General features: G+C 52.8%; 1 protein-coding gene across 1 annotated transcript; it reads left to right on the forward strand.

The window, feature by feature from the left end:
* Positions 1 to 9244: 9244 nt before the first annotated feature.
* FOXA1 (forkhead box A1) lies at positions 9245 to 12948 on the forward strand. The gene is made up of 2 exons (XM_065636605.1): positions 9245 to 9316; positions 11686 to 12948. The coding sequence occupies exons 1-2, from the start codon at positions 9245 to 9247 to the stop codon at positions 12946 to 12948; spliced, it is 1335 nt and encodes a 444-aa protein (XP_065492677.1).
* The last annotated feature ends 507 nt before the right edge of the window (positions 12949 to 13455 follow it).

Consider the following 13455-nt stretch of genomic DNA (forward strand, 5'->3'; position numbering starts at 1 on the left):
GCACTGCAGAAATACTTACGCAGCTGCCTTGTTGGCTGGGGAGGGGTGGAGGAGGAATGAAATAAATCTGATTCTTCCTTGTCTCACCAGTATCTGCACAGGGAACTGAGCCCACGTGATGGCAGAAGGGAAGGCACACAGTGAGTTAAGTGACCTTCCGGATGTCATTCTCTTAAATCTGCTCAGCAGGGAGATTCACCCTTAAAATACTTGAAGCAGCAGCAGAAGGTTAAGACAAATGCTGGGAGGACCAACCACTCTCCAAAACACTGAACAGCTGCTGCCCCTGAGGAGTCCTAAAATGTTACCAAATCCAGATCTTCTTCAATTTTCCCATAGATGCTAGTTGACTATCATATTTTATGGGTCTTGCTTTTGATATTAGAGTCTTCTGCTTCTACCAAGCTCAAGATAAGAGCATCCCAACACGTAGGAAGTCAAGGAAGGGAGCCAGGAGACCTGCTTGGTTAAACAAGGAACTGCTGGGCAAGCTCAAGTGGGAGAGGAGAGTTTACAGATCATGGAAGGAGGGGCTGGCCACTTGGGAAGAATATAAGGCTGTTGTCAGAGGATGTAGGGAGGCAACTAGGAAAGCTAAGGCCTCCTTAGAATTAAACCTGGCGAGATGGGTCAAGGACAACAGAAAGAGCTTCTTCAAATACATGGCAGATAAAACTAACACCAGAGGCAATGTAGGCCCACTGATGAATGAGGTGGGTGCCCTGGTGACAGAAGATGCAGAGAAGGCAGAGTTACTGAATGCCTTCTTTATCTCTGTCTACTCTGCTGGAGAGTGTCCTGAGGAGCCCCGTACCCCTGAGGCCCCAGGGGAAGGCAGGGCAATGGAGGAGTCTGCCTTGGTTGATGAGGACTGGGTTAGGGAGCAATTAAGCAATTCATAAATCCATGGGTCCAGATGGGATGCACCCACGGGTGCTGAGGGAGCTGGCTGAAGTCATTGCTGGACCATTCTCCATCATCGTTGCCAAGTCTTGGGAAATGGGAGAGGTGCCTGAGGACTGGAGGAAAGCAAATGTCACTCCAGTCTTCAAAAAGGGCAAGAAGGAGGACCCGGGTAACTATAGACCGGTCAGCCTCACCTCCATCCCTGGGAAAGTGATGGAACACCTTATCCTTGGTGCCATCTCAAGGCATATCAAGGATAAGAGGGTCATTAGGGGCAGTCAACATGGCTTCACCAAGGGGAAGTTGTGCTTGCCCAGACTCATAGCCTTTTATGAGGACATAACCAGGTGGATAGATGATGTCAGAGCAGTGGATGTGGTCTACCTTGACTTCAGTAAAGCATTTGACACCATCTCCCACAGCATCCTCACGGCTAAAGTGAGGAAGTGTGGACTGGACAATCAGATAGTGAGGTGGACTGCAAACTGGCTGAAGCAAAGAAGCCAGAGAGTCGTGGACAATGGGACGGAGTCTAGTTGGAGGCCTGTATCTAGTGGAGTGCCTCAAGGGTTGATACTGGGGCCAGTATTATTCAATATATTCATCAATGACTTGGATGAGGGAATTGAGTGTACTCTCAGCAAGTTTGCTGATGACACCAAGCTGGGAGGAGTGGCTGACATGCCAGAAGACTGTGCTGCCATCCAACAAGACCTGGACAGGCTGGAGAGCTGGGCAGGAAAATATTTAATGAAATATAACAAGTGAAAATGTAGAGTCTTACATCTGGGTAGGAACAACCCCAGGTTCCAGTATAGGTCGGGGAATGACCTATTAGAGAGCAGTGTAGGGGAAAGGGACCTGGGGGTCCTGGTGGACAGCAGGATGACCATGAGCCAGCACTGTGCCCTTGTGGCCAAGAAGGCCAATGGCATCCTGGGGTGTATTAGAAGGGGGGTGGTTAGTAGGTCAAGAGAGGTTCTCCTTCCCCCTCTACTCTGCCCTGGTGAGACCTCATCTGGAATATTGTATCCAGTTCTGGGCCCCTCTAGTTCAAGAAGGACAGGGAACTGCTGGAGACAGTCCAGCGCAGGGCAACGAAGATGATTAAGGGAGTGCAGCATCTCCCTTATGAGGAAAAGCTGAGGGAGCCGGGTCTCTTTAGCTTGGAGAAGAGGAGACTGAGGGTTGACCTCATTAATGTTTGTAAATATATAAAGGGTGACTGTCACGAGGATGGAGCCAGGCTCTTCTCAGTGACAACCAACAGTAAGACAAGGGGTAATGGTTTCAAACTGGAACACAAGAGGTTCCACTTAAATATGAAAAGAAACTTCTTCTCAGTGAGGGTAACAGAACACTGGAACAGGCTGCCCAGGAGAGTTGTGGATTCTCCTTCTCTGGAGATATTCAAATCCTGCCTGGACGCCTTCCTGTGTAGCCTCATCTAGGTATTCCTGCTCTGGTAGGGGTATTGGACTAGATGATCTTTTGAGGTCCCTTCCAATCCCTAACATTCTGTGATTCTGTGATTCTGTGTTACCAGTTGGTACTCACATTCTCACATTTCAGTGTAAAACTATGGGATGTCTTACACAGGGCCTCTGGGCATCCTTTTCCAGAGCAAACATCATTTTTACTGTATATAGGGTAATGTATGTCCCCTGATGAAGTATGTGTGCTCATGCTGCCATGCATCCCACAATTGCTGACTGTCCAGGTTAATATAGCTCAAGAAAATGTGCAGTTAATGCAGCCTGAATTCATTTGTGCTCTAGGAACTGCAATTTGGGTAAAGCTGTGGAACTGCTCCCTGGAGAGGAGTTTAAATAAGCCAGCCTTGATTTTGTACATTTGATTCTTCAGAGCTGAAGCCAGCTAAGAAAGCTGTTTGTGATGGATACTGGTCTCTCCCAATGCTTTTCTGTAAAACTACTATAGAGACAGAGACAGGGAAATGAGTAACTTTTTACACATAAAGAAGAACAGAGCAAACAATTTGAAAATTATGATGCTATGCAGTAAAAGAAAGGTAGTGTTCCTCTGCTCTCCATTGCTCAAAATTCAAGGTACAAAACCAAGTCCACCTTCTGCATAGGAAGGTCAGTTTGCAGAAGAACTGGAGTATTATATTGGCATGAGTATTACAAGCAGTTGATCAACCTTGCATGTCTTGTCCAATAAGATATTTGGTTTACATTAGTAAAACAGATGTTCTCATTGGGAACTCACCGCAGGTTTTGGAGAAACAAGACTCATGGAGAGTGGAAATACCTTTTGTTCAACCAGTCGATATTGGTGGGGGGGAAAAAGGACAGACTTCGGTCCGTGAAGTCACTTGGGCAGCTTTAATGAAGAAATAATTCTAGGATTCATGCAAAAGTGTCTCTCCTACTAAGCTTTGTTTCTTATGCCAGTTTATATAGATTAACCCCACTCACTGTCTCAGTTTGCTTTCTTGCTTCCTTATACATGTATTGCAAAAAATCTGTGTATGTCTTGAAATACCATTTTTGCAGTTTTGGTGAGTTTCTACAAAGTGGATGCCATTGATGTATATGTGTTTATCTCTGTGCACAATCTAATTCCCTCACCTCTGATACTGTTTCTTCCATGCCATATTACTGCAGCTAATTTAAAACAAAACAAACAAAACTTTCAAAAATATATGGATTGATTGCATAAGAATTGGCACACTGATTGAAATAAACAATGGAAGCATTTCCATTTATGCTTCAGTAAATCATAACATAAATAAACACCGAATAGTTGAAATAAATACCTACATGGCTGCTCTTGGATCAAATGAGAAATATCCAGTGCATTCAATTTTACATAAAGTAAGTAAAACACACTTGGTCAATCACACACTGCAGTGTGGACATCCTGCCAACTGGAGTTCTGCAAACAGCATACACACATCTAGCACTACAAGCAAAAACAAAGTAATTGTATGCAATGGGTCATGATTTACTCAGTTAAGAACGCCTTTGCTACAGTAAATAAAAAATAAACAAGAAAACAACAGCTTCCTTACTCTCATCTCTTCAACCACCGGATATTAATTTATTTGGAATTATTCCTTTTGTTATTTGTGCTTCTTTCTCCTTTCACTGATCTGATACATAAGTATCGTAGGGTAGGAGGTATCATTTTTTACGTCGGGGGTGTCGCTCAAGTCACTACATGTTGAATGATGCCAATATAATATAATATAATATAATATAATATAATATAATATAATAAAATAAAATAATCTGGCAACGGAAAGTCGCTAATGCAATGAGCCACACAATGTCTGCAGAATCTCCTACAGCGCCCATGAAAGGCGCACACTGAGAGTGATCCGTGAGAGCCCGGCAGGCCCGGTACCCTCGGGAGCGCTCCCGGTGCCCCGAGGGCGCGGCCCCGGCAGGTCTGGGCTTCCGGAGGGGCAACTCGCCGCTGCCCTCCCGCTGGCAGCAGAGCGGCACCTGCCCGGCGGGGGCGGCTGAAAGGGAGGAAAAGCCCACACGCAGGCAGCGAGGAGGCAAGGCCCGGCTGGGTGAAGGGCGCGTCCCCCCGGCCCACCCTGCCGGGGACGAGGCAGCGGGAGGGCAAGTCTAGTCCGCCCGGGAGGATCCAGACCACGGGTCTTGAGGAGGAGGTGCAGCAAGAAAATGGGGTGCCCCTTCCTACCTCGGGTCGGTCGGGGGAAGGGAGTTGCTTGGTCGTCACGGTCGGAGATACGAAAACGTCACGCAGAAAAGGTTCCAAAGCAAGTGTTGACCCTACGCAGTGCCCTCACCTGCCCAGGCACTGCTCCTGAACGAGAGGAAGGTAAACGCCACCTTATCGCACCGCACCAGCTGGAGAACTCCGGGGACCGAAGCCGCGGGAGCCACCGCCCCGCCGTGGGTTGCTCCGGGCAGTGAGAGCCCGGACGGGTCGAGGGGGAGCCCCGCCGGCTCTTGTTGAGGGCTCAGCGGCAGGAGAACAGACACAGGGCTGCTCTGCCTGTGTGAGGGTGGGAAAAAAGCCCTCCGTCTCGACGGGCTCCCTCCGGACTGAGGGGCGCTCCCAGCAGTCACCGACCTCTGCTCCGGGAGCGCCGCAGGACCGCCCGGGCTCCCACGCCGTCCAGGGGACCCGGCTACCCGGACACGATTACTGTTTCCCCTCTTGGGTGGGAGAGAATTCCGTGTTGGAAACAAATGGGAAGAGGGATTTCCCACGGTCGGGAAGGATGGATGAGTAAGGACAGGGATAGGGTGGGAGAGGCTCAGGGATCCCACGGCGTTTGAGGCGTTCCGCAGCGCAGGGTTGGGGCCCACTGGAAAGTCGGGTACCAGCGACCCTCGGCAGGAGACAAATCCACGGAAAATAAAATAACGCTGTACACTGAGGAACAAGGAATGCATCCTGACGCGGAGCTCACTTCGCAGCTCCTTCTCGAGCTAGACCTCTGCCTCGCACAAGTATTGCCGAGACATTCCCGGCCAGGAGATGATGACGTTTAGTTAAAATAAAATAAGACCCTGCAAGTTTAACCTAAATGGTGGCCGGCAGGTGCTGCACCTGTAGCGAAAAGTCGCTCCTAGGCTGGAGCGAACTAAAATTGCTCTCCGAAGTTAAAATTAAAGCCCCAGCTGATTCCTACGGCCGCCCTCCCCACGCGTGGGGCAGTACCTGCGGGCGGCGCTCCCGAGCAGGGCTGGGCAAGGGGCGCCAACGGTCTCTCGGGCAGGGGCGGCTCGCCGCGTGGGCAGCGCTGCATCGGTGCCGGTTCCAGTCCCCGCAGTACAGCCGAATTACCCTTCCCACGGGCGAGTCCCCTCGGCCCGGCCTGGCAGCCGGGACCCCGTAGCGGTGCGCTTCCTAAAAGTAGCCGCTTGCTGAGTGCTCTTTGCGGGGCCCAGCTCACTGCCAGCGCTAGTAACACGGGCTCCCGTGGACGTCCTCCCCTCCCTGCGCACACGCACACACACACACCCTCAAACCACACACACATACTTTCCTCTTTTAGGTCAGTTATTATGAGACCTGCTCCCTTTTAGGTGGGGAAAATACAGCCCACCTCAGCCTGCGCTTTTTTCCGGCCGGCACAAACAGCTGCTCCTGGAAAAAAAAAAAAAATATATATTTAATTAATTAATTAATTAAAAGCCGGTGTACGGCTTGATCGGAAACTGTCGCTACTCTAACCAGGGTAAAGACTCTGTGTAAGTCGGGCCAGGGCTACCGTCCTGAAATCTAGCAGACACATAAACAGCTAAGTGCGTCTGGAGAGCTCCAGCCTGCTGTCCCTCATGTTCTGTCCTAGGACAGTTCTTCCCTTCCCACTGGGCCAGCTGCAAAGGGTACAAACAAATCGTGCTGGACTCTCGGATCATCCGACATATAGTTTCGCAGAGGCTCAAATGCAGGGAAAGGGCAACTACCGAAATACCCTGTTTTTCCTGTGGCCGTGGGCAGAGCCGTCATGATCCTCTTCTTCCCACACGGAAGGCTTTTCTCCATCAGGGTTGCGATACGGCAACCGGAGCTGGAGGCAATTTCCAGCAGCGGCTGACTCTGCCTCGGGCTTATTGATTTGTACACCAAACTCAAACACTCTCTAAAAAGATTACGGACAGAAGCCGGTCTGTGCTCTCACCTCGGGGAACAGCCTCAGACAGAGGGCGCTGAGCCCGGAGCCGCAGCTGGACAACAGGAGGCGCTGCGACTTTGCACAACCCCTGGCCTCTCCTCGCTCCCCGCCCGGCGCGGAGCGGCCCGGCCGGCGGGCACCCCGGCGGGGACGTCCAGGGGAGCCGGTCGGCGCGGAGAGCGGCTTTGCCGGGCGCCACGTTTGCTCGGCCCGACTAAACGCCTCCGCGATTTGTAGCAGCATCCGAGGAGCGTGGCCGGCTTCGTGCCTGCACTTTTTTTCGAGGTACGGAGTGAGCCTTGAGTGGTCTGCCCGGCGTCCCGGCGGGTGTTGCTCCTGCGGCGTTGGGCTCCGGGAATTGGGGCAGCACCGCCTCGAGGTCACTCAGTGGGGAGGCGCTATTAGTGGGGTCGTTGGGACCGCTGCCTCCCTCCCAGCCCCGCTGCATGCAGCTGTACTGGCGGGGTGGTTCTAAACAGACGTCAGGTACTGAAATGAGCAAGCCATCGCCTGAGAGTCTCCGTTTCCAGATGTACAGACCGCTTCCATGAGGGAAACAGGGAGTGTGCATACATAAAGACCACAATTTTAATGTATTTTATATTTTTTCACTGAGTTTTATTCCAATTTGCATGGGTGTAGTTTGACCATTTGAAAAAGTGGAGTTTTAATCCAGTGCTTTTATCTATTTTATTTCCTTCAAGACATGTTTTCATCCCTTGTTCTCGTCTGCTGATTCCAGAGTTTTGTTTGTCTCGAGGATTTGACTTAATTCTGTTGCCAGATTTAAAGAAAGAAGGACGAGGAGGGAAAGAATAAAGAAAGGGATAACAGAAAACGCATTTAGAGGACAAGTTAAAACATATTTGTCGAGGCGGAGATATGCTGTATCTCGTTATTTGAATCCTGGGTCTCTGTATAAGAAACTTTAAAATCGAGTTGGTGAGAGTGACGTTTTCGCCGATCACTCGAGGACAAATCTCTGTGGAAGCAACAGTGATCCTGCTGGACGATAAACATGCCAGGCAGAAATTCAGACCCAGATGTGCGTTTTAGTTTGTGTGGGATGATACACAAGCCTTCTTCAAAATCCCAAGAAATTTTATTTCCCCTTCAAATCCCCATTCCCTGGAAAGTTATTTGAGGTGGGGGCGGGGAGGGGGCTTGCTTGATTGGTTGGTGAGTGGGCTTTTTGATTTTGTCTTTTTTTTTACTATCAGGTGATAAAAGTTGTAGCAGCTAGGTAGGAACCAACTCATAAAGGATAGGGCAGAGAAACCCAAGAAAAGTCTGTGGTCTTGACATAAACTCGAAGAGCCGGACAGGGCAGGAGCAGAAAATGTTCGATCCGTCTGCAAAGACTGAGACATTCTCTCCATAATAATAAAGAGTGTTGTTCAATGTCAATGTTTTATTGCCGTTGCCTCTTTTTACCTTTTACCAGCCTGTGTAGGTTCCTCCTCCCCTGTTCTTTGCGAGAAATCAGGTTAATGAGCAAGAAGTTGGTAACGAGATACCCGCTACTTATTATTGCTGCTTCTGGGTGCCTGGCATCAGAGACGGCTTCCAAATGAGCCTTCTGGGCTGGAGGCCTTCCACGTAAAGACATAAAATGGTTCCAGTGACTCACCTGATGTTTGCCAAGTAGAGGTTAATATCGGTGGATCCGCGTTCAAGCCTCTGTCCGCATTTATTGTGTGCCTGTAGTGTTATGTCTCAACGCGGTGACTCACATGGTTTCTAAACGTAAAGCACTAGAAAAGAAATATCATCATCACCATCTACATAGGACGGCAGCCCCATTTGAAGGGCTAGATCCAGCCCAACGGGGAGGCGGAGGGCTTTGGGGAGCGCGGAGCCGAGCCCTCCTGCTCGCAGCCCGGAGCGTCGAGTCCCGGTCCCCCGCCCCGCCGCCCCGGCAGCGCGGGGGGCTCCGCGGTAGAGGCTGGGGGCGCCGCGGATGTACCTGCGCGGTAACCAGCTTTGAAGTGAAGGGCGGGAGCGAGGAGACCGTGTGGGCTGCAGGACTCGGGACTTTGGAGTACGTCCTGGCCCTCATGTTAAAGGAGCATCTACTGGACTTTAGTAAATATTGCCCCTAATCTCAGGGCTTTAAGGCTGGATGGCCTTTTGCATTCTCTTCAAACAGAGCGGGCTGCCCTTCCCTTATCTACCTCATTTCGTTTCCACCGATCCCTCCTAGCATTTGTCCTGTCCATCTGAATGGGTGGGTTCCTCCTCCCCCGCTTTTCTACTCTCTCCCCCTTTACCACCTCTGTCTCTACTTCTTTCCCCATAAGCTTAAACCAATTACGCCGCTTTGCAAATAAAGTGCCGCCCCGGGGGGAGTTGCAGGCGAGGGGAACTGCCTTGTTTGCAGGTGCATCTCCAGCTTTGTAGGTGCGAACGCCTTTGTGCGACGGACAAATGGGGAGAGGAGGAGGAGGAGGTGGGTACTTCTGCGACGTAAGATCCACATCAGCTCAACTCCACTCACATCCCAGCCGGCACTTCCTCACTTTCTCAACTGTCTCGCCCCACACCGCTCCCTGCCTCCTTTTTGGCTGGTTATAGAGGAGAATTCAGCACCCCCCCGCCCCTTCTGAGAGCTGGCTTCCTGCTAGGTCGGGCTTTCGGGCTCTTTTCCTGCTGTCTGTCGCTCGCTTGCAAAGAGGGCTGGATGGTTACACCGGGCAGGTTGGCTCCATAATGTTAGGGACTGTGAAAATGGAAGGGCATGAAACCAGCGACTGGAACAGCTACTACGCTGACACTCAGGAGGTGAGTAAATCCCAGGGTCTGGCTCCGCTGCTGCCCCTCTGCAAGGGGGGCGACAGGGGAGGACGGAATGGGGGGAGGGCTGGGGTTCTGGAGGGGGGCAGCAATCGGAGGAATCAGTTTGTACTCCAGATCCTGCCAGCGCAAACGTGCCTTCCCCTTTCCTCCGGCGCTGAAGCTGGTCAGGCTTCCCCGAGGAAAACAAGGCTTCCGAGAGCCTCGGGAGGCGTTTGAGGGAGACCCGGGGCGGCTGCGGGCCCGCTGGGAGGGCCGGGGGTCCGGAGGCAGCCCTTGATCTCATCTAAAGAGGCATAACCTCCGTTTGTGGCGCGCATAAAAGCGCCCCGTAAACTCTTGGCTCGGGACAGAGGACCCGCCGCGCTGCCGGCCCCCGGCTCCTTCCCAGCAGATGGCAGGGGGCGAGGGAGCCGGTCGCTAGCGCGTCCCGGGGCGGGGGCAGCGCCTTCTCCGGGCTCCTCGGTGAGGCCGCCGGCCCCTCCACTCGCCGTCTCCAGGGACCTCACCTGTTAAAGCCGGGTGAAAAGAAAGGAGGGCGGTGGAAAATCGCCGTTTGTTCGTACTTTGCCAGACCGGTTGCCTGCGGCGTGCGCTGCTGCAGCGGGCCGGCGGGCGGCGCTGCCGAGAGCGGCCCCGGGAGCCAGCCCGGGAGGGGGGCCCGGCCTCGATCCCCGGCCCCTGTCCGACCCTGTCCGTGGCACCCCGGAAGGAGCGTCCGTCCCCCGCGCCTGTTTGAGAAGACTGTGCAAAGCAAGGGGGACAACCCAAGCGCCAATAACTACGGCAGAGGAGAGGGCCACGGAAGCGCCTGGAGCCCTCCCCATGGCGCGCCTCGGCCCTGCCGGGGCCCGGGGTTCGCGCTGTGCCGCTGCGGCTCTGCCCGGGGTTTCCCAGAAGGCAGCGCCTTGCAGAACCGCCAGCCGCCCCTCGGATTCCCGCCCGGGAACGAGCCGTTTTAAGGAAGTGTGGTAGCGAGGCGGTCACCTAGGTGTGCGCACCCGGGCATTGCATCAGCACACCCGGACACAGGGCTCCACAGTCCCCACGCCTTGTGCCTGCACCTCGGAGCTGGCACACAGCGCCCATAGGGCCACGCGGGCACAGGCAGATACGTGTCACCCTCCTGGCACCTTATTTAACAGAGGAAAGTCAACTAAGGGCAAATAAGGGTCATCCTAATTATGTGCCGTTTCCAGACACATTGATCCTCGCCATACTCACTATCCACAAACATAAAGTTAAACGACTTTCGCTTTTGCTATTTTTTAACCTCGATCTTTTATGCTCTCCTGCTATTTAATTTTAATCATGGCATGGATGCAAGGTGGGAAATCCATCCACCTTCTACCATCTCAAATAATTAATATGATCCTCTAAAATAAAGCACAGTTATAAGCTCGTGGAATTTGTAGTGAACAGTAATGAATTTTATACATTTAACCGCCGCCTAAACAGCTTTTTCTTAGCCGTATTGCCTTTGTTCGAAGTAAACTGGAAATATCTTTCTTCCTCCTGTTAAATCGGATGCCGTACTGGAAAGCACAATTTCAGGCTCTCCTGCCTTTTTTAAGAGTTGTGTTATGTGGTAGGGTGCTATAATTTTTGCACGTCGGGCAATTGTAGAAAACTTTAGGCAGGGAAAGCTCAGGCTTTTCGTACTTTGGGAAAGTTATGGATATTTTTTGTTTTGTTTTACTTGAAGACTTAATGACTGAAAATGCAGACAAGGCGCAAGCTTTCCACAGATAAAACGCGTGGACGTGATCGGTTGGTTTTGATATTTTTTCCGACAAGACGTTATCATATCTTGTGTAGGAATAAAAATTTAAATCAAGTGAGAGAGATGCGTGAGATTCTAAGAAAGCACAGGCAGACAGTTTACACCCGTGAAATTCAGTAATCTGAAGAGTTCAAATATTCAGGTGGCGAGACGAAACACAAAATCAGCAAAAACGCCGGAATACACCGGGAGGAAACCTCCTCCCAGGGCAGATAAAGCCCGCAGCCCGGCTCTGCGGGGATGCGGAGCTGCTCCGGGGAGGCCATCGGACCGTGTGCCCCGGTGATCCCAGCGCAGCCCGCGCCAGCCGCGCCAAGCCGGTAAAACGGGAGCGAGTCGGGACCGAGCAGCCCACCTCCATCTCTATTTATAAACACATACACTATGAATTAGACCTTTTCATGGCGCCAACGGCCTTTCTGTGTAGCTTTGAGAAAGCACTCTCCCGGGCGTCAGGGAAGCGGACAGTGTCCCGAGGTAGGACGTTTGCACGGCATGCAGGACGGGTGGATCCGGCTCCATCGGGGTCCTGCTTGCCCCTGTCTCCCTCTCTAACCCTGTCTCTCTGCCCTAGGCCTATTCCTCGGTGCCCGTGAGCAACATGAACTCGGGGCTGGGCTCCATGAACACCATGAACACCTACATGACCATGAACACCATGACTACGAGCGGCAACATGACCTCCAGCTCCTTCAACATGTCCTACGCCAACACAGGGCTGGGGGCCGGGCTGAGTCCCGGTGCCGTGGCCGGCATGCCAGCGGGATCGGCGGGGCCTGTGAACGGCATGCCAGCTGGTGTGGCAGCCATGGGCACGGCACTGAGCCCCAGTGGCATCAATGCCATGTCAGCCCAGCCAGGCTCCATGAATGGGCTCAGCCCCTACGGCAGCATGAACCCCTGCATGAGCCCTATGGCCTACACCCAGTCCAACCTCGGCAGGACGCGGGATGCCAAGACCTTCAAGCGGAGCTACCCCCACGCCAAGCCGCCCTACTCCTACATCTCCCTCATCACCATGGCCATCCAGCAGGCACCCAGCAAGATGCTGACGCTGAGTGAGATCTACCAGTGGATCATGGACCTTTTCCCCTACTACCGGCAGAACCAGCAGCGCTGGCAGAACAGCATTCGCCACTCGCTCTCCTTCAACGACTGCTTCGTCAAGGTGGCCCGCTCCCCTGACAAGCCCGGCAAGGGCTCCTACTGGACCCTGCATCCTGACTCTGGCAACATGTTTGAAAACGGCTGCTACCTCCGCCGGCAAAAGCGGTTCAAGTGTGAGAAGCCAGCGAACAGCAAAGCCCCTCAGGAGGGCAGGAAAGATCAGGCCGGGGCCTCCAGTTCCAGTTCTAACTCCCCCCTGCACAGAAGCCACAATAAAACCGCGCAGCTGGACACCTCCACCTCCCTTTCCAGCTCCAATCCATCCACCAGCCCCCAGTCTATGGACCACAGCGGATCAAGCACGGAGCTAAAGACCTCGGCCTCGGCCGCCTCCTCCACCATCAGCTCTGTGCCCACCTTGGCCTCTGTCCCGCACCCCCCTCACTCCTTAGCCCACGAACCCCAGCTCCACCTCAAGGGTGATCCCCACTACTCCTTCAACCATCCCTTTTCCATCAACAACCTCATGTCCTCCTCGGAGCAGCAGCACAAGCTGGACTTCAAAGCCTACGAGCAAGCGCTGCAATATTCCTCCTACGGGGCCAGTATCCCCAGCGGGCTGCCCCTGGGCAGCGCCTCCATGGCAGGCCGGAGCAGCATCGAGCCCTCGGCCCTAGAGCCCTCCTACTACCAAGGTGTGTATTCCAGACCTGTGCTAAACACCTCCTAGCTCTGCATCCCCCATCGCCGGGGGTGAGCCCCTCTTCGCCCCCTCCTCCCCTTTCCTGGCTTCTCTTCGCGCTTTCCCTCTCCTTGCGACAAACCGAGGTGTTTCCGCACGCTGCGTGCAAAGGACTGTTACTTTTTAATTGTCTCGCAACGCGTTGTGTGTTGTTACGATCCACCACGACCTCCTGCAAAGCCGGCCGCATCCCGCTTGTACATACCCCCTCCCGTTCCCCCGCCTGCCCCTCTTCCCGGAGATCCCCCCTAGCCGTTGCAGGGTGTTACTAAAAAGAAGAAAAAATTGTTGAGCTTGTAAACTACTTGTTTGTGCTTTCCGCCCCCTCGCCTTCCCCCCTTCTGTGCTCTATAATCTCATGTAAGTTTACAGGTATGTGGCAATACTTTAACAATACGGAGATGAAGAAGCGAGTAGACATTTAAGGCTTTTTTTAATTAAAAAGGCTTTGAAGGACAATACTGCTGTGAAGTAGCAAAACACTAAGAGAATCTC

Source organism: Caloenas nicobarica, chromosome 5 (genome assembly GCF_036013445.1).
Source record: "Caloenas nicobarica isolate bCalNic1 chromosome 5, bCalNic1.hap1, whole genome shotgun sequence".
Lineage (NCBI taxonomy): Eukaryota > Metazoa > Chordata > Aves > Columbiformes > Columbidae > Caloenas > Caloenas nicobarica.

What these genes read in the sequence shown, in the direction of transcription:
- FOXA1 (XM_065636605.1), top strand. Translation starts at nt 9,245, where the DNA reads ATGTTAGGGACTGTGAAAATGGAAGGGCATGAAACCAGCGACTGGAAC. An exon ending in ACTACGCTGACACTCAGGAG is followed by an intron (nt 9,317 to 11,685) that starts GTGAGTAAATCC and finishes TCTCTGCCCTAG; the next exon opens with GCCTATTCCTCGGTGCCCGT.